General features: G+C 40.4%; 2 protein-coding genes across 2 annotated transcripts in view; both read right to left on the reverse strand.

The window, feature by feature from the left end:
* The window catches only part of LOC311054719 (uncharacterized protein), a gene marked incomplete at its 5' end in the record, with an annotated part of 80910 nt that extends 57465 nt beyond the window's left edge, over positions 1-23445 (reverse strand). The window contains 29 exons of the mRNA XM_084070722.1: positions 100-197; positions 2126-2132; positions 2739-2760; positions 2855-2892; positions 3013-3110; positions 5039-5045; positions 5652-5673; positions 5768-5805; positions 5926-6023; positions 8565-8586; positions 8839-8936; positions 10866-10872; positions 11479-11500; positions 11595-11632; positions 11753-11850; positions 13780-13786; positions 14393-14414; positions 14509-14546; positions 14667-14764; positions 17431-17459; positions 17921-18082; positions 19202-19348; positions 19606-19612; positions 20219-20240; positions 20493-20590; positions 22519-22525; positions 23132-23153; positions 23248-23285; positions 23406-23445. Of these exons, the coding sequence (XP_083926848.1) occupies positions 100-197; positions 2126-2132; positions 2739-2760; positions 2855-2892; positions 3013-3110; positions 5039-5045; positions 5652-5673; positions 5768-5805; positions 5926-6023; positions 8565-8586; positions 8839-8936; positions 10866-10872; positions 11479-11500; positions 11595-11632; positions 11753-11850; positions 13780-13786; positions 14393-14414; positions 14509-14546; positions 14667-14764; positions 17431-17459; positions 17921-18082; positions 19202-19348; positions 19606-19612; positions 20219-20240; positions 20493-20590; positions 22519-22525; positions 23132-23153; positions 23248-23285; positions 23406-23445 (1450 nt within the window). The remainder of the gene's footprint in view (positions 1-99; positions 198-2125; positions 2133-2738; positions 2761-2854; positions 2893-3012; positions 3111-5038; positions 5046-5651; positions 5674-5767; positions 5806-5925; positions 6024-8564; positions 8587-8838; positions 8937-10865; positions 10873-11478; positions 11501-11594; positions 11633-11752; positions 11851-13779; positions 13787-14392; positions 14415-14508; positions 14547-14666; positions 14765-17430; positions 17460-17920; positions 18083-19201; positions 19349-19605; positions 19613-20218; positions 20241-20492; positions 20591-22518; positions 22526-23131; positions 23154-23247; positions 23286-23405) is intronic.
* Positions 23446-24423: 978 nt separating this feature from the next.
* Positions 24424-26317, reverse strand: part of LOC311054720 (uncharacterized protein) — a gene marked incomplete at its 3' end in the record, with an annotated part of 43260 nt that continues 41366 nt past the window's right edge. The window contains exons 51-53 of the mRNA XM_084070723.1: positions 26162-26199; positions 26046-26067; positions 24424-24476 (exon numbers count right to left, since the gene is read on the reverse strand). Of these exons, the coding sequence (XP_083926849.1) occupies positions 24424-24476; positions 26046-26067; positions 26162-26199 (113 nt within the window). The remainder of the gene's footprint in view (positions 24477-26045; positions 26068-26161; positions 26200-26317) is intronic.

Here is a 26317-nt window from a genome sequence, read left to right on the forward strand (position 1 = left end):
AAACTTAAGCACATAGATGTCAAAACATGTAGCACAACTATGCTTGCTTGCATTCATTGAGATATTAGATAATACTTAAATCCCTGTACTGTAACTCACCTTTAGGGAGAATGCTCATCAGTTGGTCCTTGATGGCCATAATGAATGCAGCCAGTTGAGGTTGGGCTGAAGAAATGACCATGTCTAAGTTTTGGAAGCTGATGGCAAAGGAGAGGGGAAGCCATGAGTGAGGAAGACATGAACACAAGATATCAAGCACAAGCAACAACTCAATTAAACGATAAAGAATGAGTTACAACACAACTTCACTTACATGGTACTGTATGACTCGCAACTAAGGTTTGCCTGGAAATGCAAATGAGAAAAACAGGATACAGTTACGGTATTTTAAGACAATCTTGCTAAACGCCTATATTACGTTAAAGCATTTGGATATTTACCCCTCCGGCATTTGTTTCCAGGTAAATGAGGAAGTCTTTGAATCTGGTGCCATTGCCCAGGTGATTAAAGACAATGTTGATGATGTACACTGTATTTGCAGTGTTAGGCTTCAGTACCACTTCTCCTATCTGCTGTGGAGAGAAAGCTGGCAGAACTTCCACCTATGTTGAGAATAGACAATGCACACACAGTAGTGTTACTCCTTATTTTTGGAAGTACAGCATCATTGTCATCAACGTGAAAACAAATACAGCAGTAGCAAACAAAAACTGTAGCATTTACAGTACCTATATTTTAGAATACACAAGCCAGTTTACTTCCGCAGTAGTACGTCTATTTTATAACACAGTAAAATCAGTGGTCTTGAAGTGGTACCTACCACTGAGACATTTGTCTGGAGTTGCATGACATCAGTGATGGGTACAAAGGAGATAAAAGGCCCAAAGACCAATTGTAGCCAGTAGGTGACGCTGATTGAATTGTCGACACAACCGGGAACTGAAATAAACAATGAACGCATTTGAAGACTTTGCAAATAGTTCATTTTACTTGTCATGATCATTTCTGTCAGCTATGGAATGTGCAATTTGTTTAGTTTGTCTATTTTAGAACAAAAAGGACAAGCACCTTCTGTGTCATTTCGGCTCAAATAGGCTGCAAGGAAGTTGGAGTAGATCATCTGTAGCTTTTGCCTGTCGAGAGCTGGTTGATGACCCAGAGCAGCCACTCTGCAAAGGTAAACAGGTATGAATACGAGATACAAAGTACACACATAGTAAGCATATGGATGGAAAAAGCGCTAAGCACCCAATGTAATTACACTCACAGAATCTGGTAGGTTTCACAGCTAAAGTCTTTGGTGCTGAGACAAGACAGAAACTCTCCAGATGCATGGGGGAGGAAAGGCTTAAGATTGTTTTGAAACCACTTCCGTATAAAGTGCGTATCTTTCAGCTCTTGTGGAGTAAACTGATCGACAGTGACCTCCCTGAGTACATCAAGCACAAGAGGTATGGATGGACCTTTGGGCAGGAAAGTCTGTGGACAGAAACAAAATCTCTTCATGAGGTTTTATTGACAATGTTCAAATGCATTGACCTGTTATTGTTTTAGGTGTTTAGTATATGAACCTACATAAATGTTGTCTGGCTAATATATATCCTACATACATGCAGCATGCATACATTAAGCGTAAGCATATACACACACAAACGCGTTTGCGTGCACACAAGCACGGGTGTGCGTGTGCTTTTCAGGATGGGGGGAGCCATTGTCTTTACCGTGTTTGAAAGCATTTGAAGAGCATCTCCAAGATTTGCAGAGAATATGGTGAAGAACAGTTTCCACATTTCTTTGGTGTAGCTCATGTTGTCAGACAGTTTGCACTCTATGAGCATTGACAGCTGCTCTGGACTGAGCTTGAATTGCTGAAATAACAGAAACATTCATGAAATCAAACAGCTTTAGATGAATTATGTCTGTACAAACAGTGCAGCCTTTTAACGCTATTCAGTCAGCTTGGCCCATCCCACAGTGCAACATGCAATAATGTGTCGGCATGGTTGTGTTTTTGTCTTTTTGTTTGTTTTAACTTGCAAGAGAAGACGTTGACATTTTGATGTTCTACACTGTAAGATGGATTTGAGATCAGGAATTTAATAAAACCACTAATCCGGCATCTTACCAGACAACTTGTTAAGCAACAAAACACAAAAACATCTTTACTGGGAGAGTGTAAGAGCTACCTGAGGCAGGCATGCATATTGTTGAATGCTGAAATTGCAGATGGAATCGGTCATATTTCCGCCCAAGTAGCTTTCCAGGGCAGTGCTGTGAAATAGAGGCAAAGTATTTAAGAATGAGCAATCTGGGAACCCATCGTCAAATAAAAAGGAAAAACAGCGCCCTCCAGTGTTTTTCACTAGTAGCGCCGCTCTGAATCTGTTCTTGAGAGATTAAAGAATGAGTCTATTGGGCTCCAAAAGTTTATATTGTATTCACAGTGTTGTGAGTTTGAGTCTGATTCTTGACAGCTATCGTATAGTCCTCTCTTTCTCATATCTCTCTTCTACTCAAGAGTTGAAATGCTATCAACTTAGAAACGATGCATCTGCATGGATGAGTATGCATGTACTGTACATGTCAAATCGTGACGGAAATCAGGGGACACTCACCTATTGACACCACTGCACATTTGGCTCTCTGTAAGAGAGTGAGTTTGATTAATTTCAGAATTGTCTCCAATGAGAAGCAAAGAGAGAAAAGGCTGCTACTAGTAAACATTAAGCTATACTCACCGTTGGCTGAGGTCACTTTGCACTGGGAACAAGACAAAAACGAATAGCATTAGCACAGAGTCTCCTTTGACTAAACTCTTCAAATGACACAAGGACAAATATAAGTATTCGCTCACCTTTATTACCCCAATTTGTGGCTGAATCCCTTGGCAACCTGAACAGAAAGCGTCAACACAAACTTAAGCACATAGATGTCAAAACATGTAGCACAACTATGCTTGCTTGCATTCATTGAGATATTAGATAATACTTAAATCCCTGTACTGTAACTCACCTTTAGGGAGAATGCTCATCAGTTGGTCCTTGATGGCCATAATGAATGCAGCCAGTTGAGGTTGGGCTGAAGAAATGACCATGTCTAAGTTTTGGAAGCTGATGGCAAAGGAGAGGGGAAGCCATGAGTGAGGAAGACATGAACACAAGATATCAAGCACAAGCAACAACTCAATTAAACGATAAAGAATGAGTTACAACACAACTTCACTTACATGGTACTGTATGACTCGCAACTAAGGTTTGCCTGGAAATGCAAATGAGAAAAACAGGATACAGTTACGGTATTTTAAGACAATCTTGCTAAACGCCTATATTACGTTAAAGCATTTGGATATTTACCCCTCCGGCATTTGTTTCCAGGTAAATGAGGAAGTCTTTGAATCTGGTGCCATTGCCCAGGTGATTAAAGACAATGTTGATGATGTACACTGTATTTGCAGTGTTAGGCTTCAGTACCACTTCTCCTATCTGCTGTGGAGAGAAAGCTGGCAGAACTTCCACCTATGTTGAGAATAGACAATGCACACACAGTAGTGTTACTCCTTATTTTTGGAAGTACAGCATCATTGTCATCAACGTGAAAACAAATACAGCAGTAGCAAACAAAAACTGTAGCATTTACAGTACCTATATTTTAGAATACACAAGCCAGTTTACTTCCGCAGTAGTACGTCTATTTTATAACACAGTAAAATCAGTGGTCTTGAAGTGGTACCTACCACTGAGACATTTGTCTGGAGTTGCATGACATCAGTGATGGGTACAAAGGAGATAAAAGGCCCAAAGACCAATTGTAGCCAGTAGGTGACGCTGATTGAATTGTCGACACAACCGGGAACTGAAATAAACAATGAACGCATTTGAAGACTTTGCAAATAGTTCATTTTACTTGTCATGATCATTTCTGTCAGCTATGGAATGTGCAATTTGTTTAGTTTGTCTATTTTAGAACAAAAAGGACAAGCACCTTCTGTGTCATTTCGGCTCAAATAGGCTGCAAGGAAGTTGGAGTAGATCATCTGTAGCTTTTGCCTGTCGAGAGCTGGTTGATGACCCAGAGCAGCCACTCTGCAAAGGTAAACAGGTATGAATACGAGATACAAAGTACACACATAGTAAGCATATGGATGGAAAAAGCGCTAAGCACCCAATGTAATTACACTCACAGAATCTGGTAGGTTTCACAGCTAAAGTCTTTGGTGCTGAGACAAGACAGAAACTCTCCAGATGCATGGGGGAGGAAAGGCTTAAGATTGTTTTGAAACCACTTCCGTATAAAGTGCGTATCTTTCAGCTCTTGTGGAGTAAACTGATCGACAGTGACCTCCCTGAGTACATCAAGCACAAGAGGTATGGATGGACCTTTGGGCAGGAAAGTCTGTGGACAGAAACAAAATCTCTTCATGAGGTTTTATTGACAATGTTCAAATGCATTGACCTGTTATTGTTTTAGGTGTTTAGTATATGAACCTACATAAATGTTGTCTGGCTAATATATATCCTACATACATGCAGCATGCATACATTAAGCGTAAGCATATACACACACAAACGCGTTTGCGTGCACACAAGCACGGGTGTGCGTGTGCTTTTCAGGATGGGGGGAGCCATTGTCTTTACCGTGTTTGAAAGCATTTGAAGAGCATCTCCAAGATTTGCAGAGAATATGGTGAAGAACAGTTTCCACATTTCTTTGGTGTAGCTCATGTTGTCAGACAGTTTGCACTCTATGAGCATTGACAGCTGCTCTGGACTGAGCTTGAATTGCTGAAATAACAGAAACATTCATGAAATCAAACAGCTTTAGATGAATTATGTCTGTACAAACAGTGCAGCCTTTTAACGCTATTCAGTCAGCTTGGCCCATCCCACAGTGCAACATGCAATAATGTGTCGGCATGGTTGTGTTTTTGTCTTTTTGTTTGTTTTAACTTGCAAGAGAAGACGTTGACATTTTGATGTTCTACACTGTAAGATGGATTTGAGATCAGGAATTTAATAAAACCACTAATCCGGCATCTTACCAGACAACTTGTTAAGCAACAAAACACAAAAACATCTTTACTGGGAGAGTGTAAGAGCTACCTGAGGCAGGCATGCATATTGTTGAATGCTGAAATTGCAGATGGAATCGGTCATATTTCCGCCCAAGTAGCTTTCCAGGGCAGTGCTGTGAAATAGAGGCAAAGTATTTAAGAATGAGCAATCTGGGAACCCATCGTCAAATAAAAAGGAAAAACAGCGCCCTCCAGTGTTTTTCACTAGTAGCGCCGCTCTGAATCTGTTCTTGAGAGATTAAAGAATGAGTCTATTGGGCTCCAAAAGTTTATATTGTATTCACAGTGTTGTGAGTTTGAGTCTGATTCTTGACAGCTATCGTATAGTCCTCTCTTTCTCATATCTCTCTTCTACTCAAGAGTTGAAATGCTATCAACTTAGAAACGATGCATCTGCATGGATGAGTATGCATGTACTGTACATGTCAAATCGTGACGGAAATCAGGGGACACTCACCTATTGACACCACTGCACATTTGGCTCTCTGTAAGAGAGTGAGTTTGATTAATTTCAGAATTGTCTCCAATGAGAAGCAAAGAGAGAAAAGGCTGCTACTAGTAAACATTAAGCTATACTCACCGTTGGCTGAGGTCACTTTGCACTGGGAACAAGACAAAAACGAATAGCATTAGCACAGAGTCTCCTTTGACTAAACTCTTCAAATGACACAAGGACAAATATAAGTATTCGCTCACCTTTATTACCCCAATTTGTGGCTGAATCCCTTGGCAACCTGAACAGAAAGCGTCAACACAAACTTAAGCACATAGATGTCAAAACATGTAGCACAACTATGCTTGCTTGCATTCATTGAGATATTAGATAATACTTAAATCCCTGTACTGTAACTCACCTTTAGGGAGAATGCTCATCAGTTGGTCCTTGATGGCCATAATGAATGCAGCCAGTTGAGGTTGGGCTGAAGAAATGACCATGTCTAAGTTTTGGAAGCTGATGGCAAAGGAGAGGGGAAGCCATGAGTGAGGAAGACATGAACACAAGATATCAAGCACAAGCAACAACTCAATTAAACGATAAAGAATGAGTTACAACACAACTTCACTTACATGGTACTGTATGACTCGCAACTAAGGTTTGCCTGGAAATGCAAATGAGAAAAACAGGATACAGTTACGGTATTTTAAGACAATCTTGCTAAACGCCTATATTACGTTAAAGCATTTGGATATTTACCCCTCCGGCATTTGTTTCCAGGTAAATGAGGAAGTCTTTGAATCTGGTGCCATTGCCCAGGTGATTAAAGACAATGTTGATGATGTACACTGTATTTGCAGTGTTAGGCTTCAGTACCACTTCTCCTATCTGCTGTGGAGAGAAAGCTGGCAGAACTTCCACCTATGTTGAGAATAGACAATGCACACACAGTAGTGTTACTCCTTATTTTTGGAAGTACAGCATCATTGTCATCAACGTGAAAACAAATACAGCAGTAGCAAACAAAAACTGTAGCATTTACAGTACCTATATTTTAGAATACACAAGCCAGTTTACTTCCGCAGTAGTACGTCTATTTTATAACACAGTAAAATCAGTGGTCTTGAAGTGGTACCTACCACTGAGACATTTGTCTGGAGTTGCATGACATCAGTGATGGGTACAAAGGAGATAAAAGGCCCAAAGACCAATTGTAGCCAGTAGGTGACGCTGATTGAATTGTCGACACAACCGGGAACTGAAATAAACAATGAACGCATTTGAAGACTTTGCAAATAGTTCATTTTACTTGTCATGATCATTTCTGTCAGCTATGGAATGTGCAATTTGTTTAGTTTGTCTATTTTAGAACAAAAAGGACAAGCACCTTCTGTGTCATTTCGGCTCAAATAGGCTGCAAGGAAGTTGGAGTAGATCATCTGTAGCTTTTGCCTGTCGAGAGCTGGTTGATGACCCAGAGCAGCCACTCTGCAAAGGTAAACAGGTATGAATACGAGATACAAAGTACACACATAGTAAGCATATGGATGGAAAAAGCGCTAAGCACCCAATGTAATTACACTCACAGAATCTGGTAGGTTTCACAGCTAAAGTCTTTGGTGCTGAGACAAGACAGAAACTCTCCAGATGCATGGGGGAGGAAAGGCTTAAGATTGTTTTGAAACCACTTCCGTATAAAGTGCGTATCTTTCAGCTCTTGTGGAGTAAACTGATCGACAGTGACCTCCCTGAGTACATCAAGCACAAGAGGTATGGATGGACCTTTGGGCAGGAAAGTCTGTGGACAGAAACAAAATCTCTTCATGAGGTTTTATTGACAATGTTCAAATGCATTGACCTGTTATTGTTTTAGGTGTTTAGTATATGAACCTACATAAATGTTGTCTGGCTAATATATATCCTACATACATGCAGCATGCATACATTAAGCGTAAGCATATACACACACAAACGCGTTTGCGTGCACACAAGCACGGGTGTGCGTGTGCTTTTCAGGATGGGGGGAGCCATTGTCTTTACCGTGTTTGAAAGCATTTGAAGAGCATCTCCAAGATTTGCAGAGAATTTGGTGAAGAACAGTTTCCACATTTCTTTGGTGTAGCTCATGTTGTCAGACAGTTTGCACTCTATGAGCATTGACAGCTGCTCTGGACTGAGCTTGAATTGCTGAAATAACAGAAACATTCATGAAATCAAACAGCTTTAGATGAATTATGTCTGTACAAACAGTGCAGCCTTTTAACGCTATTCAGTCAGCTTGGCCCATCCCACAGTGCAACATGCAATAATGTGTCGGCATGGTTGTGTTTTTGTCTTTTTGTTTGTTTTAACTTGCAAGAGAAGACGTTGACATTTTGATGTTCTACACTGTAAGATGGATTTGAGATCAGGAATTTAATAAAACCACTAATCCGGCATCTTACCAGACAACTTGTTAAGCAACAAAACACAAAAACATCTTTACTGGAAGAGTGTAAGAGCTACCTGAGGCAGGCATGCATATTGTTGAATGCTGAAATTGCAGATGGAATCGGTCATATTTCCGCCCAAGTAGCTTTCCAGGGCAGTGCTGTGAAATAGAGGCAAAGTATTTAAGAATGAGCAATCTGGGAACCCATCGTCAAATAAAAAGGAAAAACAGCGCCCTCCAGTGTTTTTCACTAGTAGCGCCGCTCTGAATCTGTTCTTGAGAGATTAAAGAATGAGTCTATTGGGCTCCAAAAGTTTATATTGTATTCACAGTGTTGTGAGTTTGAGTCTGATTCTTGACAGCTATCGTATAGTCCTCTCTTTCTCATATCTCTCTTCTACTCAAGAGTTGAAATGCTATCAACTTAGAAACGATGCATCTGCATGGATGAGTATGCATGTACTGTACATGTCAAATCGTGACGGAAATCAGGGGACACTCACCTATTGACACCACTGCACATTTGGCTCTCTGTAAGAGAGTGAGTTTGATTAATTTCAGAATTGTCTCCAATGAGAAGCAAAGAGAGAAAAGGCTGCTACTAGTAAACATTAAGCTATACTCACCGTTGGCTGAGGTCACTTTGCACTGGGAACAAGACAAAAACGAATAGCATTAGCACAGAGTCTCCTTTGACTAAACTCTTCAAATGACACAAGGACAAATATAAGTATTCGCTCACCTTTATTACCCCAATTTGTGGCTGAATCCCTTGGCAACCTGAACAGAAAGCGTCAACACAAACTTAAGCACATAGATGTCAAAACATGTAGCACAACTATGCTTGCTTGCATTCATTGAGATATTAGATAATACTTAAATCCCTGTACTGTAACTCACCTTTAGGGAGAATGCTCATCAGTTGGTCCTTGATGGCCATAATGAATGCAGCCAGTTGAGGTTGGGCTGAAGAAATGACCATGTCTAAGTTTTGGAAGCTGATGGCAAAGGAGAGGGGAAGCCATGAGTGAGGAAGACATGAACACAAGATATCAAGCACAAGCAACAACTCAATTAAACGATAAAGAATGAGTTACAACACAACTTCACTTACATGGTACTGTATGACTCGCAACTAAGGTTTGCCTGGAAATGCAAATGAGAAAAACAGGATACAGTTACGGTATTTTAAGACAATCTTGCTAAACGCCTATATTACGTTAAAGCATTTGGATATTTACCCCTCCGGCATTTGTTTCCAGGTAAATGAGGAAGTCTTTGAATCTGGTGCCATTGCCCAGGTGATTAAAGACAATGTTGATGATGTACACTGTATTTGCAGTGTTAGGCTTCAGTACCACTTCTCCTATCTGCTGTGGAGAGAAAGCTGGCAGAACTTCCACCTATGTTGAGAATAGACAATGCACACACAGTAGTGTTACTCCTTATTTTTGGAAGTACAGCATCATTGTCATCAACGTGAAAACAAATACAGCAGTAGCAAACAAAAACTGTAGCATTTACAGTACCTATATTTTAGAATACACAAGCCAGTTTACTTCCGCAGTAGTACGTCTATTTTATAACACAGTAAAATCAGTGGTCTTGCAAGTGGTACCTACCACTGAGACATTTGTCTGGAGTTGCATGACATCAGTGATGGGTACAAAGGAGATAAAAGGCCCAAAGACCAATTGTAGCCAGTAGGTGACGCTGATTGAATTGTCGACACAACCGGGAACTGAAATAAACAATGAACGCATTTGAAGACTTTGCAAATAGTTCATTTTACTTGTCATGATCATTTCTGTCAGCTATGGAATGTGCAATTTGTTTAGTTTGTCTATTTTAGAACAAAAAGGACAAGCACCTTCTGTGTCATTTCGGCTCAAATAGGCTGCAAGGAAGTTGGAGTAGATCATCTGTAGCTTTTGCCTGTCGAGAGCTGGTTGATGACCCAGAGCAGCCACTCTGCAAAGGTAAACAGGTATGAATACGAGATACAAAGTACACACATAGTAAGCATATGGATGGAAAAAGCGCTAAGCACCCAATGTAATTACACTCACAGAATCTGGTAGGTTTCACAGCTAAAGTCTTTGGTGCTGAGACAAGACAGAAACTCTCCAGATGCATGGGGGAGGAAAGGCTTAAGATTGTTTTGAAACCACTTCCGTATAAAGTGCGTATCTTTCAGCTCTTGTGGAGTAAACTGATCGACAGTGACCTCCCTGAGTACATCAAGCACAAGAGGTATGGATGGACCTTTGGGCAGGAAAGTCTGTGGACAGAAACAAAATCTCTTCATGAGGTTTTATTGACAATGTTCAAATGCATTGACCTGTTATTGTTTTAGGTGTTTAGTATATGAACCTACATAAATGTTGTCTGGCTAATATATATCCTACATACATGCAGCATGCATACATTAAGCGTAAGCATATACACACACAAACGCGTTTGCGTGCACACAAGCACGGGTGTGCGTGTGCTTTTCAGGATGGGGGGAGCCATTGTCTTTACCGTGTTTGAAAGCATTTGAAGAGCATCTCCAAGATTTGCAGAGAATTTGGTGAAGAACAGTTTCCACATTTCTTTGGTGTAGCTCATGTTGTCAGACAGTTTGCACTCTATGAGCATTGACAGCTGCTCTGGACTGAGCTTGAATTGCTGAAATAACAGAAACATTCATGAAATCAAACAGCTTTAGATGAATTATGTCTGTACAAACAGTGCAGCCTTTTAACGCTATTCAGTCAGCTTGGCCCATCCCACAGTGCAACATGCAATAATGTGTCGGCATGGTTGTGTTTTTGTCTTTTTGTTTGTTTTAACTTGCAAGAGAAGACGTTGACATTTTGATGTTCTACACTGTAAGATGGATTTGAGATCAGGAATTTAATAAAACCACTAATCCGGCATCTTACCAGACAACTTGTTAAGCAACAAAACACAAAAACATCTTTACTGGGAGAGTGTAAGAGCTACCTGAGGCAGACATGCATATTGTTGAATGCTGAAATTGCAGATGGAATCGGTCATATTTCCGCCCAAGTAGCTTTCCAGGGCAGTGCTGTGAAATAGAGGCAAAGTATTTAAGAATGAGCAATCTGGGAACCCATCGTCAAATAAAAAGGAAAAACAGCGCCCTCCAGTGTTTTTCACTAGTAGCGCCGCTCTGAATCTGTTCTTGAGAGATTAAAGAATGAGTCTATTGGGCTCCAAAAGTTTATATTGTATTCACAGTGTTGTGAGTTTGAGTCTGATTCTTGACAGCTATCGTATAGTCCTCTCTTTCTCATATCTCTCTTCTACTCAAGAGTTGAAATGCTATCAACTTAGAAACGATGCATCTGCATGGATGAGTATGCATGTACTGTACATGTCAAATCGTGACGGAAATCAGGGGACACTCACCTATTGACACCACTGCACATTTGGCTCTCTGTAAGAGAGTGAGTTTGATTAATTTCAGAATTGTCTCCAATGAGAAGCAAAGAGAGAAAAGGCTGCTACTAGTAAACATTAAGCTATACTCACCGTTGGCTGAGGTCACTTTGCACTGGGAACAAGACAAAAACGAATAGCATTAGCACAGAGTCTCCTTTGACTAAACTCTTCAAATGACACAAGGACAAATATAAGTATTCGCTCACCTTTATTACCCCAATTTGTGGCTGAATCCCTTGGCAACCTGAACAGAAAGCGTCAACACAAACTTAAGCACATAGATGTCAAAACATGTAGCACAACTATGCTTGCTTGCATTCATTGAGATATTAGATAATACTTAAATCCCTGTACTGTAACTCACCTTTAGGGAGAATGCTCATCAGTTGGTCCTTGATGGCCATAATGAATGCAGCCAGTTGAGGTTGGGCTGAAGAAATGACCATGTCTAAGTTTTGGAAGCTGATGGCAAAGGAGAGGGGAAGCCATGAGTGAGGAAGACATGAACACAAGATATCAAGCACAAGCAACAACTCAATTAAACGATAAAGAATGAGTTACAACACAACTTCACTTACATGGTACTGTATGACTCGCAACTAAGGTTTGCCTGGAAATGCAAATGAGAAAAACAGGATACAGTTACGGTATTTTAAGACAATCTTGCTAAACGCCTATATTACGTTAAAGCATTTGGATATTTACCCCTCCGGCATTTGTTTCCAGGTAAATGAGGAAGTCTTTGAATCTGGTGCCATTGCCCAGGTGATTAAAGACAATGTTGATGATGTACACTGTATTTGCAGTGTTAGGCTTCAGTACCACTTCTCCTATCTGCTGTGGAGAGAAAGCTGGCAGAACTTCCACCTATGTTGAGAATAGACAATGCACACACAGTAGTGTTACTCCTTATTTTTGGAAGTACAGCATCATTGTCATCAACGTGAAAACAAATACAGCAGTAGCAAACAAAAACTGTAGCATTTACAGTACCTATATTTTAGAATACACAAGCCAGTTTACTTCCGCAGTAGTACGTCTATTTTATAACACAGTAAAATCAGTGGTCTTGCATGTGGTACCTACCACTGAGACATTTGTCTGGAGTTGCATGACATCAGTGATGGGTACAAAGGAGATAAAAGGCCCAAAGACCAATTGTAGCCAGTAGGTGACGCTGATTGAATTGTCGACACAACCGGGAACTGAAATAAACAATGAACGCATTTGAAGACTTTGCAAATAGTTCATTTTACTTGTCATGATCATTTCTGTCAGCTATGGAATGTGCAATTTGTTTAGTTTGTCTATTTTAGAACAAAAAGGACAAGCACCTTCTGTGTCATTTCGGCTCAAATAGGCTGCAAGGAAGTTGGAGTAGATCATCTGTAGCTTTTGCCTGTCGAGAGCTGGTTGATGACCCAGAGCAGCCACTCTGCAAAGGTAAACAGGTATGAATACGAGATACAAAGTACACACATAGTAAGCATATGGATGGAAAAAGCGCTAAGCACCCAATGTAATTACACTCACAGAATCTGGTAGGTTTCACAGCTAAAGTCTTTGGTGCTGAGACAAGACAGAAACTCTCCAGATGCATGGGGGAGGAAAGGCTTAAGATTGTTTTGAAACCACTTCCGTATAAAGTGCGTATCTTTCAGCTCTTGTGGAGTAAACTGATCGACAGTGACCTCCCTGAGTACATCAAGCACAAGAGGTATGGATGGACCTTTGGGCAGGAAAGTCTGTGGACAGAAACAAAATCTCTTCATGAGGTTTTATTGACAATGTTCAAATGCATTGACCTGTTATTGTTTTAGGTGTTTAGTATATGAACCTACATAAATGTTGTCTGGCTAATATATATCCTACATACATGCAGCATGCATACATTAAGCGTAAGCATATAGACACACAAACGCGTTTGCGTGCACACAAGCACGGGTGTGCGTGTGCTTTTCAGGATGGGGGGAGCCATTGTCTTTACCGTGTTTGAAAGCATTTGAAGAGCATCTCCAAGATTTGCAGAGAATTTGGTGAAGAACAGTTTCCACATTTCTTTGGTGTAGCTCATGTTGTCAGACAGTTTGCACTCTATGAGCATTGACAGCTGCTCTGGACTGAGCTTGAATTGCTGAAATAACAGAAACATTCATGAAATCAAACAGCTTTAGATGAATTATGTCTGTACAAACAGTGCAGCCTTTTAACGCTATTCAGTCAGCTTGGCCCATCCCACAGTGCAACATGCAATAATGTGTCGGCATGGTTGTGTTTTTGTCTTTTTGTTTGTTTTAACTTGCAAGAGAAGACGTTGACATTTTGATGTTCTACACTGTAAGATGGATTTGAGATCAGGAATTTAATAAAACCACTAATCCGGCATCTTACCAGACAACTTGTTAAGCAACAAAACACAAAAACATCTTTACTGGGAGAGTGTAAGAGCTACCTGAGGCAGGCATGCATATTGTTGAATGCTGAAATTGCAGATGGAATCGGTCATATTTCCGCCCAAGTAGCTTTCCAGGGCAGTGCTGTGAAATAGAGGCAAAGTATTTAAGAATGAGCAATCTGGGAACCCATCGTCAAATAAAAAGGAAAAACAGCGCCCTCCAGTGTTTTTCACTAGTAGCGCCGCTCTGAATCTGTTCTTGAGAGATTAAAGAATGAGTCTATTGGGCTCCAAAAGTTTATATTGTATTGACAGTGTTGTGAGTTTGAGTCTGATTCTTGACAGCTATCGTATAGTCCTCTCTTTCTCATATCTCTCTTCTACTCAAGAGTTGAAATGCTATCAACTTAGAAACGATGCATCTGCATGGATGAGTATGCATGTACTGTACATGTCAAATCGTGACGGAAATCAGGGGACACTCACCTATTGACACCACTGCACATTTGGCTCTCTGTAAGAGAGTGAGTTTGATTAATTTCAGAATTGTCTCCAATGAGAAGCAAAGAGAGAAAAGGCTGCTACTAGTAAACATTAAGCTATACTCACCGTTGGCTGAGGTCACTTTGCACTGGGAACAAGACAAAAACGAATAGCATTAGCACAGAGTCTCCTTTGACTAAACTCTTCAAATGACACAAGGACAAATATAAGTATTCGCTCACCTTTATTACCCCAATTTGTGGCTGAATCCCTTGGCAACCTGAACAGAAAGCGTCAACACAAACTTAAGCACATAGATGTCAAAACATGTAGCACAACTATGCTTGCTTGCATTCATTGAGATATTAGATAATACTTAAATCCCTGTACTGTAACTCACCTTTAGGGAGAATGCTCATCAGTTGGTCCTTGATGGCCATAATGAATGCAGCCAGTTGAGGTTGGGCTGAAGAAATGACCATGTCTAAGTTTTGGAAGCTGATGGCAAAGGAGAGGGGAAGCCATGAGTGAGGAAGACATGAACACAAGATATCAAGCACAAGCAACAACTCAATTAAACGATAAAGAATGAGTTACAACACAACTTCACTTACATGGTACTGTATGACTCGCAACTAAGGTTTGCCTGGAAATGCAAATGAGAAAAACAGGATACAGTTACGGTATTTTAAGACAATCTTGCTAAACGCCTATATTACGTTAAAGCATTTGGATATTTACCCCTCCGGCATTTGTTTCCAGGTAAATGAGGAAGTCTTTGAATCTGGTGCCATTGCCCAGGTGATTAAAGACAATGTTGATGATGTACACTGTATTTGCAGTGTTAGGCTTCAGTACCACTTCTCCTATCTGCTGTGGAGAGAAAGCTGGCAGAACTTCCACCTATGTTGAGAATAGACAATGCACACACAGTAGTGTTACTCCTTATTTTTGGAAGTACAGCATCATTGTCATCAACGTGAAAACAAATACAGCAGTAGCAAACAAAAACTGTAGCATTTACAGTACCTATATTTTAGAATACACAAGCCAGTTTACTTCCGCAGTAGTACGTCTATTTTATAACACAGTAAAATCAGTGGTCTTGAAGTGGTACCTACCACTGAGACATTTGTCTGGAGTTGCATGACATCAGTGATGGGTACAAAGGAGATAAAAGGCCCAAAGACCAATTGTAGCCAGTAGGTGACGCTGATTGAATTGTCGACACAACCGGGAACTGAAATAAACAATGAACGCATTTGAAGACTTTGCAAATAGTTCATTTTACTTGTCATGATCATTTCTGTCAGCTATGGAATGTGCAATTTGTTTAGTTGGTCTATTTTAGAACAAAAAGGACAAGCACCTTCTGTGTCATTTCGGCTCAAATAGGCTGCAAGGAAGTTGGAGTAGATCATCTGTAGCTTTTGCCTGTCGAGAGCTGGTTGATGACCCAGAGCAGCCACTCTGCAAAGGTAAACAGGTATGAATACGAGATACAAAGTACACACATAGTAAGCATATGGATGGAAAAAGCGCTAAGCACCCAATGTAATTACACTCACAGAATCTGGTAGGTTTCACAGCTAAAGTCTTTGGTGCTGAGACAAGACAGAAACTCTCCAGATGCATGGGGGAGGAAAGGCTTAAGATTGTTTTGAAACCACTTCCGTATAAAGTGCGTATCTTTCAGCTCTTGTGGAGTAAACTGATCGACAGTGACCTCCCTGAGTACATCAAGCACAAGAGGTATGGATGGACCTTTGGGCAGGAAAGTCTGTGGACAGAAACAAAATCTCTTCATGAGGTTTTATTGACAATGTTCAAATGCATTGACCTGTTATTGTTTTAGGTGTTTAGTATATGAACCTACATAAATGTTGTCTGGCTAATATATATCCTACATACATGCAGCATGCATACATTAAGCGTAAGCATATACACACACAAACGCGTTTGCGTGCACACAAGCACGGGTGTGCGTGTGCTTTTCAGGATGGGGGGAGCCATTGTCTTTACCGTGTTTGAAAGCATTTGAAGAGCATCTCCAAGATTTGCAGAGAATTTGGTGAAGAACAGTTTCCACATTTCTTTGGTGTAGCTCATGTTGTCAGACAGTTTGCACTCTATGAGCATTGACAGCTGCTCTGGACTGAGCTTGAATTGCTGAAATAACAGAAACATTCATGAAATCAAACAGCTTTAGATGAATTATGTCTGTACAAACAGTGCAGCCTTTTAACGCTATTCAGTCAGCTTGGCCCATCCCACAGTGCAACATGCAATAATGTGTCGGCATGGTTGTGTTTTTGTCTTTTTGTTTGTTTTAACTTGCAAGAGAAGACGTTGACATTTTGATGTTCTACACTGTAAGATGGATTTGAGATCAGGAATTTAATAAAACCACTAATCCGGCATCTTACCAGACAACTTGTTAAGCAACAAAACACAAAAACATCTTTACTGGGAGAGTGTAAGAGCTACCTGAGGCAGGCATGCATATTGTTGAATGCTGAAATTGCAGATGGAATCGGTCATATTTCCGCCCAAGTAGCTTTCCAGGGCAGTGCTGTGAAATAGAGGCAAAGTATTTAAGAATGAGCAATCTGGGAACCCATCGTCAAATAAAAAGGAAAAACAGCGCCCTCCAGTGTTTTTCACTAGTAGCGCCGCTCTGAATCTGTTCTTGAGAGATTAAAGAATGAGTCTATTGGGCTCCAAAAGTTTATATTGTATTCACAGTGTTGTGAGTTTGAGTCTGATTCTTGACAGCTATCGTATAGTCCTCTCTTTCTCATATCTCTCTTCTACTCAAGAGTTGAAATGCTATCAACTTAGAAACGATGCATCTGCATGGATGAGTATGCATGTACTGTACATGTCAAATCGTGACGGAAATCAGGGGACACTCACCTATTGACACCACTGCACATTTGGCTCTCTGTAAGAGAGTGAGTTTGATTAATTTCAGAATTGTCTCCAATGAGAAGCAAAGAGAGAAAAGGCTGCTACTAGTAAACATTAAGCTATACTCACCGTTGGCTGAGGTCACTTTGCACTGGGAACAAGACAAAAACGAATAGCATTAGCACAGAGTCTCCTTTGACTAAACTCTTCAAATGACACAAGGACAAATATAAGTATTCGCTCACCTTTATTACCCCAATTTGTGGCTGAATCCCTTGGCAACCTGAACAGAAAGCGTCAACACAAACTTAAGCACATAGATGTCAAAACATGTAGCACAACTATGCTTGCTTGCATTCATTGAGATATTAGATAATACTTAAATCCCTGTACTGTAACTCACCTTTAGGGAGAATGCTCATCAGTTGGTCCTTGATGGCCATAATGAATGCAGCCAGTTGAGGTTGGGCTGAAGAAATGACCATGTCTAAGTTTTGGAAGCTGATGGCAAAGGAGAGGGGAAGCCATGAGTGAGGAAGACATGAACACAAGATATCAAGCACAAGCAACAACTCAATTAAACGATAAAGAATGAGTTACAACACAACTTCACTTACATGGTACTGTATGACTCGCAACTAAGGTTTGCCTGGAAATGCAAATGAGAAAAACAGGATACAGTTACGGTATTTTAAGACAATCTTGCTAAACACCTATATTACGTTAAAGCATTTGGATATTTACCCCTCCGGCATTTGTTTCCAGGTAAATGAGGAAGTCTTTGAATCTGGTGCCATTGCCCAGGTGATTAAAGACAATGTTGATGATGTACACTGTATTTGCAGTGTTAGGCTTCAGTACCACTTCTCCTATCTGCTGTGGAGAGAAAGCTGGCAGAACTTCCACCTATGTTGAGAATAGACAATGCACACACAGTAGTGTTACTCCTTATTTTTGGAAGTACAGCATCATTGTCATCAACGTGAAAACAAATACAGCAGTAGCAAACAAAAACTGTAGCATTTACAGTACCTATATTTTAGAATACACAAGCCAGTTTACTTCCGCAGTAGTACGTCTATTTTATAACACAGTAAAATCAGTGGTCTTGAAGTGGTACCTACCACTGAGACATTTGTCTGGAGTTGCATGACATCAGTGATGGGTACAAAGGAGATAAAAGGCCCAAAGACCAATTGTAGCCAGTAGGTGACGCTGATTGAATTGTCGACACAACCGGGAACTGAAATAAACAATGAACGCATTTGAAGACTTTGCAAATAGTTCATTTTACTTGTCATGATCATTTCTGTCAGCTATGGAATGTGCAATTTGTTTAGTTTGTCTATTTTAGAACAAAAAGGACAAGCACCTTCTGTGTCATTTCGGCTCAAATAGGCTGCAAGGAAGTTGGAGTAGATCATCTGTAGCTTTTGCCTGTCGAGAGCTGGTTGATGACCCAGAGCAGCCACTCTGCAAAGGTAAACAGGTATGAATACGAGATACAAAGTACACACATAGTAAGCATATGGATGGAAAAAGCGCTAAGCACCCAATGTAATTACACTCACAGAATCTGGTAGGTTTCACAGCTAAAGTCTTTGGTGCTGAGACAAGACAGAAACTCTCCAGATGCATGGCGGAGGAAAGGCTTAAGATTGTTTTGAAACCACTTCCGTATAAAGTGCGTATCTTTCAGCTCTTGTGGAGTAAACTGATCGACAGTGACCTCCCTGAGTACATCAAGCACAAGAGGTATGGATGGACCTTTGGGCAGGAAAGTCTGTGGACAGAAACAAAATCTCTTCATGAGGTTTTATTGACAATGTTCAAATGCATTGACCTGTTATTGTTTTAGGTGTTTAGTATATGAACCTACATAAATGTTGTCTGGCTAATATATATCCTACATACATGCAGCATGCATACATTAAGCGTAAGCATATACACACACAAACGCGTTTGCGTGCACACAAGCACGGGTGTGCGTGTGCTTTTCAGGATGGGGGGAGCCATTGTCTTTACCGTGTTTGAAAGCATTTGAAGAGCATCTCCAAGATTTGCAGAGAATTTGGTGAAGAACAGTTTCCACATTTCTTTGGTGTAGCTCATGTTGTCGGACAGTTTGCACTCTATGAGCATTGACAGCTGCTCTGGACTGAGCTTGAATTGCTGAAATAACAGAAACATTCATGAAATCAAACAGCTTTAGATGAATTATGTCTGTACAAACAGTGCAGCCTTTTAACGCTATTCAGTCAGCTTGGCCCATCCCACAGTGCAACATGCAATAATGTGTCGGCATGGTTGTGTTTTTGTCTTTTTGTTTGTTTTAACTTGCAAGAGAAGACGTTGACATTTTGATGTTCTACACTGTAAGATGGATTTGAGATCAGGAATTTAATAAAACCACTAATCCGGCATCTTACCAGACAACTTGTTAAGCAACAAAACACAAAAACATCTTTACTGGGAGAGTGTAAGAGCTACCTGAGGCAGGCATGCATATTGTTGAATGCTGAAATTGCAGATGGAATCGGTCATATTTCCGCCCAAGTAGCTTTCCAGGGCAGTGCTGTGAAATAGAGGCAAAGTATTTAAGAATGAGCAATCTGGGAACCCATCGTCAAATAAAAAGGAAAAACAGCGCCCTCCAGTGTTTTTCACTAGTAGCGCCGCTCTGAATCTGTTCTTGAGAGATTAAAGAATGAGTCTATTGGGCTCCAAAAGTTTATATTGTATTCACAGTGTTGTGAGTTTGAGTCTGATTCTTGACAGCTATCGTATAGTCCTCTCTTTCTCATATCTCTCTTCTACTCAAGAGTTGAAATGCTATCAACTTAGAAACGATGCATCTGCATGGATGAGTATGCATGTACTGTACATGTCAAATCGTGACGGAAATCAGGGGACACTCACCTATTGACACCACTGCACATTTGGCTCTCTGTAAGAGAGTGAGTTTGATTAATTTCAGAATTGTCTCCAATGAGAAGCAAAGAGAGAAAAGGTTGCTACTAGTAAACATTAAGCTATACTCACCGTTGGCTGAGGTCACTTTGCACTGGGAACAAGACAAAAACGAATAGCATTAGCACAGAGTCTCCTTTGACTAAACTCTTCAAATGACACAAGGACAAATATAAGTATTCGCTCACCTTTATTACCCCAATTTGTGGCTGAATCCCTTGGCAACCTGAACAGAAAGCGTCAACACAAACTTAAGCACATAGATGTCAAAACATGTAGCACAACTATGCTTGCTTGCATTCATTGAGATATTAGATAATACTTAAATCCCTGTACTGTAACTCACCTTTAGGGAGAATGCTCATCAGTTGGTCCTTGATGGCCATAATGAATGCAGCCAGTTGAGGTTGGGCTGAAGAAATGACCATGTCTAAGTTTTGGAAGCTGATGGCAAAGGAGAGGGGAAGCCATGAGTGAGGAAGACATGAACACAAGATATCAAGCACAAGCAACAACTCAATTAAACGATAAAGAATGAGTTACAACACAACTTCACTTACATGGTACTGTATGACTCGCAACTAAGGTTTGCCTGGAAATGCAAATGAGAAAAACAGGATACAGTTACGGTATTTTAAGACAATCTTGCTAAACGCCTATATTACGTTAAAGCATTTGGATATTTACCCCTCCGGCATTTGTTTCCAGGTAAATGAGGAAGTCTTTGAATCTGGTGCCATTGCCCAGGTGATTAAAGACAATGTTGATGATGTACACTGTATTTGCAGTGTTAGGCTTCAGTACCACTTCTCCTATCTGCTGTGGAGAGAAAGCTGGCAGAACTTCCACCTATGTTGAGAATAGACAATGCACACACAGTAGTGTTACTCCTTATTTTTGGAAGTACAGCATCATTGTCATCAACGTGAAAACAAATACAGCAGTAGCAAACAAAAACTGTAGCATTTACAGTACCTATATTTTAGAATACACAAGCCAGTTTACTTCCGCAGTAGTACGTCTATTTTATAACACAGTAAAATCAGTGGTCTTGAAGTGGTACCTACCACTGAGACATTTGTCTGGAGTTGCATGACATCAGTGATGGGTACAAAGGAGATAAAAGGCCCAAAGACCAATTGTAGCCAGTAGGTGACGCTGATTGAATTGTCGACACAACCGGGAACTGAAATAAACAATGAACGCATTTGAAGACTTTGCAAATAGTTCATTTTACTTGTCATGATCATTTCTGTCAGCTATGGAATGTGCAATTTGTTTAGTTTGTCTATTTTAGAACAAAAAGGACAAGCACCTTCTGTGTCATTTCGGCTCAAATAGGCTGCAAGGAAGTTGGAGTAGATCATCTGTAGCTTTTGCCTGTCGAGAGCTGGTTGATGACCCAGAGCAGCCACTCTGCAAAGGTAAACAGGTATGAATACGAGATACAAAGTACACACATAGTAAGCATATGGATGGAAAAAGCGCTAAGCACCCAATGTAATTACACTCACAGAATCTGGTAGGTTTCACAGCTAAAGTCTTTGGTGCTGAGACAAGACAGAAACTCTCCAGATGCATGGGGGAGGAAAGGCTTAAAATTGTTTTGAAACCACTTCCGTATAAAGTGCGTATCTTTCAGCTCTTGTGGAGTAAACTGATCGACAGTGACCTCCCTGAGTACATCAAGCACAAGAGGTATGGATGGACCTTTGGGCAGGAAAGTCTGTGGACAGAAACAAAATCTCTTCATGAGGTTTTATTGACAATGTTCAAATGCATTGACCTGTTATTGTTTTAGGTGTTTAGTATATGAACCTACATAAATGTTGTCTGGCTAATATATATCCTACATACATGCAGCATGCATACATTAAGCGTAAGCATATACACACACAAACGCGTTTGCGTGCACACAAGCACGGGTGTGCGTGTGCTTTTCAGGATGGGGGGAGCCATTGTCTTTACCGTGTTTGAAAGCATTTGAAGAGCATCTCCAAGATTTGCAGAGAATTTGGTGAAGAACAGTTTCCACATTTCTTTGGTGTAGCTCATGTTGTCAGACAGTTTGCACTCTATGAGCATTGACAGCTGCTCTGGACTGAGCTTGAATTGCTGAAATAACAGAAACATTCATGAAATCAAACAGCTTTAGATGAATTATGTCTGTACAAACAGTGCAGCCTTTTAACGCTATTCAGTCAGCTTGGCCCATCCCACAGTGCAACATGCAATAATGTGTCGGCATGGTTGTGTTTTTGTCTTTTTGTTTGTTTTAACTTGCAAGAGAAGACGTTGACATTTTGATGTTCTACACTGTAAGATAGATTTGAGATCAGGAATTTAATAAAACCACTAATCCGGCATCTTACCAGACAACTTGTTAAGCAACAAAACACAAAAACATCTTTACTGGGAGAGTGTAAGAGCTACCTGAGGCAGGCATGCATATTGTTGAATGCTGAAATTGCAGATGGAATCGGTCATATTTCCGCCTAAGTAGCTTTCCAGGGCAGTGCTGTGAAATAGAGGCAAAGTATTTAAGAATGAGCAATCTGGGAACCCATCGTCAAATAAAAAGGAAAAACAGCGCCCTCCAGTGTTTTTCACTAGTAGCGCCGCTCTGAATCTGTTCTTGAGAGATTAAAGAATGAGTCTATTGGGCTCCAAAAGTTTATATTGTATTCACAGTGTTGTGAGTTTGAGTCTGATTCTTGACAGCTATCGTATAGTCCTCTCTTTCTCATATCTCTCTTCTACTCAAGAGTTGAAATGCTATCAACTTAGAAACGATGCATCTGCATGGATGAGTATGCATGTACTGTACATGTCAAATCGTGACGGAAATCAGGGGACACTCACCTATTGACACCACTGCACATTTGGCTCTCTGTAAGAGAGTGAGTTTGATTAATTTCAGAATTGTCTCCAATGAGAAGCAAAGAGAGAAAAGGTTGCTACTAGTAAACATTAAGCTATACTCACCGTTGGCTGAGGTCACTTTGCACTGGGAACAAGACAAAAACGAATAGCATTAGCACAGAGTCTCCTTTGACTAAACTCTTCAAATGACACAAGGACAAATATAAGTATTCGCTCACCTTTATTACCCCAATTTGTGGCTGAATCCCTTGGCAACCTGAACAGAAAGCGTCAACACAAACTTAAGCACATAGATGTCAAAACATGTAGCACAACTATGCTTGCTTGCATTCATTGAGATATTAGATAATACTTAAATCCCTGTACTGTAACTCACCTTTAGGGAGAATGCTCATCAGTTGGTCCTTGATGGCCATAATGAATGCAGCCAGTTGAGGTTGGGCTGAAGAAATGACCATGTCTAAGTTTTGGAAGCTGATGGCAAAGGAGAGGGGAAGCCATGAGTGAGGAAGACATGAACACAAGATATCAAGCACAAGCAACAACTCAATTAAACGATAAAGAATGAGTTACAACACAACTTCACTTACATGGTACTGTATGACTCGCAACTAAGGTTTGCCTGGAAATGCAAATGAGAAAAACAGGATACAGTTACGGTATTTTAAGACAATCTTGCTAAACGCCTATATTACGTTAAAGCATTTGGATATTTACCCCTCCGGCATTTGTTTCCAGGTAAATGAGGAAGTCTTTGAATCTGGTGCCATTGCCCAGGTGATTAAAGACAATGTTGATGATGTACACTGTATTTGCAGTGTTAGGCTTCAGTACCACTTCTCCTATCTGCTGTGGAGAGAAAGCTGGCAGAACTTCCACCTATGTTGAGAATAGACAATGCACACACAGTAGTGTTACTCCTTATTTTTGGAAGTACAGCATCATTGTCATCAACGTGAAAACAAATACAGCAGTAGCAAACAAAAACTGTAGCATTTACAGTACCTATATTTTAGAATACACAAGCCAGTTTACTTCCGCAGTAGTACGTCTATTTTATAACACAGTAAAATCAGTGGTCTTGCAAGTGGTACCTACCACTGAGACATTTGTCTGGAGTTGCATGACATCAGTGATGGGTACAAAGGAGATAAAAGGCCCAAAGACCAATTGTAGCCAGTAGGTGACGCTGATTGAATTGTCGACACAACCGGGAACTGAAATAAACAATGAACGCATTTGAAGACTTTGCAAATAGTTCATTTTACTTGTCATGATCATTTCTGTCAGCTATGGAATGTGCAATTTGTTTAGTTTGTCTATTTTAGAACAAAAAGGACAAGCACCTTCTGTGTCATTTCGGCTCAAATAGGCTGCAAGGAAGTTGGAGTAGATCATCTGTAGCTTTTGCCTGTCGAGAGCTGGTTGATGACCCAGAGCAGCCACTCTGCAAAGGTAAACAGGTATGAATACGAGATACAAAGTACACACATAGTAAGCATATGGATGGAAAAAGCGCTAAGCACCCAATGTAATTACACTCACAGAATCTGGTAGGTTTCACAGCTAAAGTCTTTGGTGCTGAGACAAGACAGAAACTCTCCAGATGCATGGGGGAGGAAAGGCTTAAGATTGTTTTGAAACCACTTCCGTATAAAGTGCGTATCTTTCAGCTCTTGTGGAGTAAACTGATCGACAGTGACCTCCCTGAGTACATCAAGCACAAGAGGTATGGATGGACCTTTGGGCAGGAAAGTCTGTGGACAGAAACAAAATCTCTTCATGAGGTTTTATTGACAATGTTCAAATGCATTGACCTGTTATTGTTTTAGGTGTTTAGTATATGAACCTACATAAATGTTGTCTGGCTAATATATATCCTACATACATGCAGCATGCATACATTAAGCGTAAGCATATACACACACAAACGCGTTTGCGTGCACACAAGCACGGGTGTGCGTGTGCTTTTCAGGATGGGGGGAGCCATTGTCTTTACCGTGTTTGAAAGCATTTGAAGAGCATCTCCAAGATTTGCAGAGAATTTGGTGAAGAACAGTTTCCACATTTCTTTGGTGTAGCTCATGTTGTCAGACAGTTTGCACTCTATGAGCATTGACAGCTGCTCTGGACTGAGCTTGAATTGCTGAAATAACAGAAACATTCATGAAATCAAACAGCTTTAGATGAATTATGTCTGTACAAACAGTGCAGCCTTTTAACGCTATTCAGTCAGCTTGGCCCATTCCACAGTGCAACATGCAATAATGTGTCGGCATGGTTGTGTTTTTGTCTTTTTGTTTGTTTTAACTTGCAAGAGAAGACGTTGACATTTTGATGTTCTACACTGTAAGATGGATTTGAGATCAGGAATTTAATAAAACCACTAATCCGGCATCTTACCAGACAACTTGTTAAGCAACAAAACACAAAAACATCTTTACTGGGAGAGTGTAAGAGCTACCTGAGGCAGGCATGCATATTGTTGAATGCTGAAATTGCAGATGGAATCGGTCATATTTCCGCCCAAGTAGCTTTCCAGGGCAGTGCTGTGAAATAGAGGCAAAGTATTTAAGAATGAGCAATCTGGGAACCCATCGTCAAATAAAAAGGAAAAACAGCGCCCTCCAGTGTTTTTCACTAGTAGCGCCGCTCTGAATCTGTTCTTGAGAGATTAAAGAATGAGTCTATTGGGCTCCAAAAGTTTATATTGTATTCACAGTGTTGTGAGTTTGAGTCTGATTCTTGACAGCTATCGTATAGTCCTCTCTTTCTCATATCTCTCTTCTACTCAAGAGTTGAAATGCTATCAACTTAGAAACGATGCATCTGCATGGATGAGTATGCATGTATTGTACATGTCAAATCGTGACGGAAATCAGGGGACACTCACCTATTGACACCACTGCACATTTGGCTCTCTGTAAGAGAGTGAGTTTGATTAATTTCAGAATTGTCTCCAATGAGAAGCAAAGAGAGAAAAGGTTGCTACTAGTAAACATTAAGCTATACTCACCGTTGGCTGAGGTCACTTTGCACTGGGAACAAGACAAAAACGAATAGCATTAGCACAGAGTCTCCTTTGACTAAACTCTTCAAATGACACAAGGACAAATATAAGTATTCGCTCACCTTTATTACCCCAATTTGTGGCTGAATCCCTTGGCAACCTGAACAGAAAGCGTCAACACAAACTTAAGCACATAGATGTCAAAACATGTAGCACAACTATGCTTGCTTGCATTCATTGAGATATTAGATAATACTTAAATCCCTGTACTGTAACTC

This window comes from Gymnoscopelus microlampas (genome assembly GCF_963454915.1).
Source record: "Gymnoscopelus microlampas genome assembly, chromosome: 11".
In the NCBI taxonomy this organism is placed as follows: domain Eukaryota; kingdom Metazoa; phylum Chordata; class Actinopteri; order Myctophiformes; family Myctophidae; genus Gymnoscopelus; species Gymnoscopelus microlampas.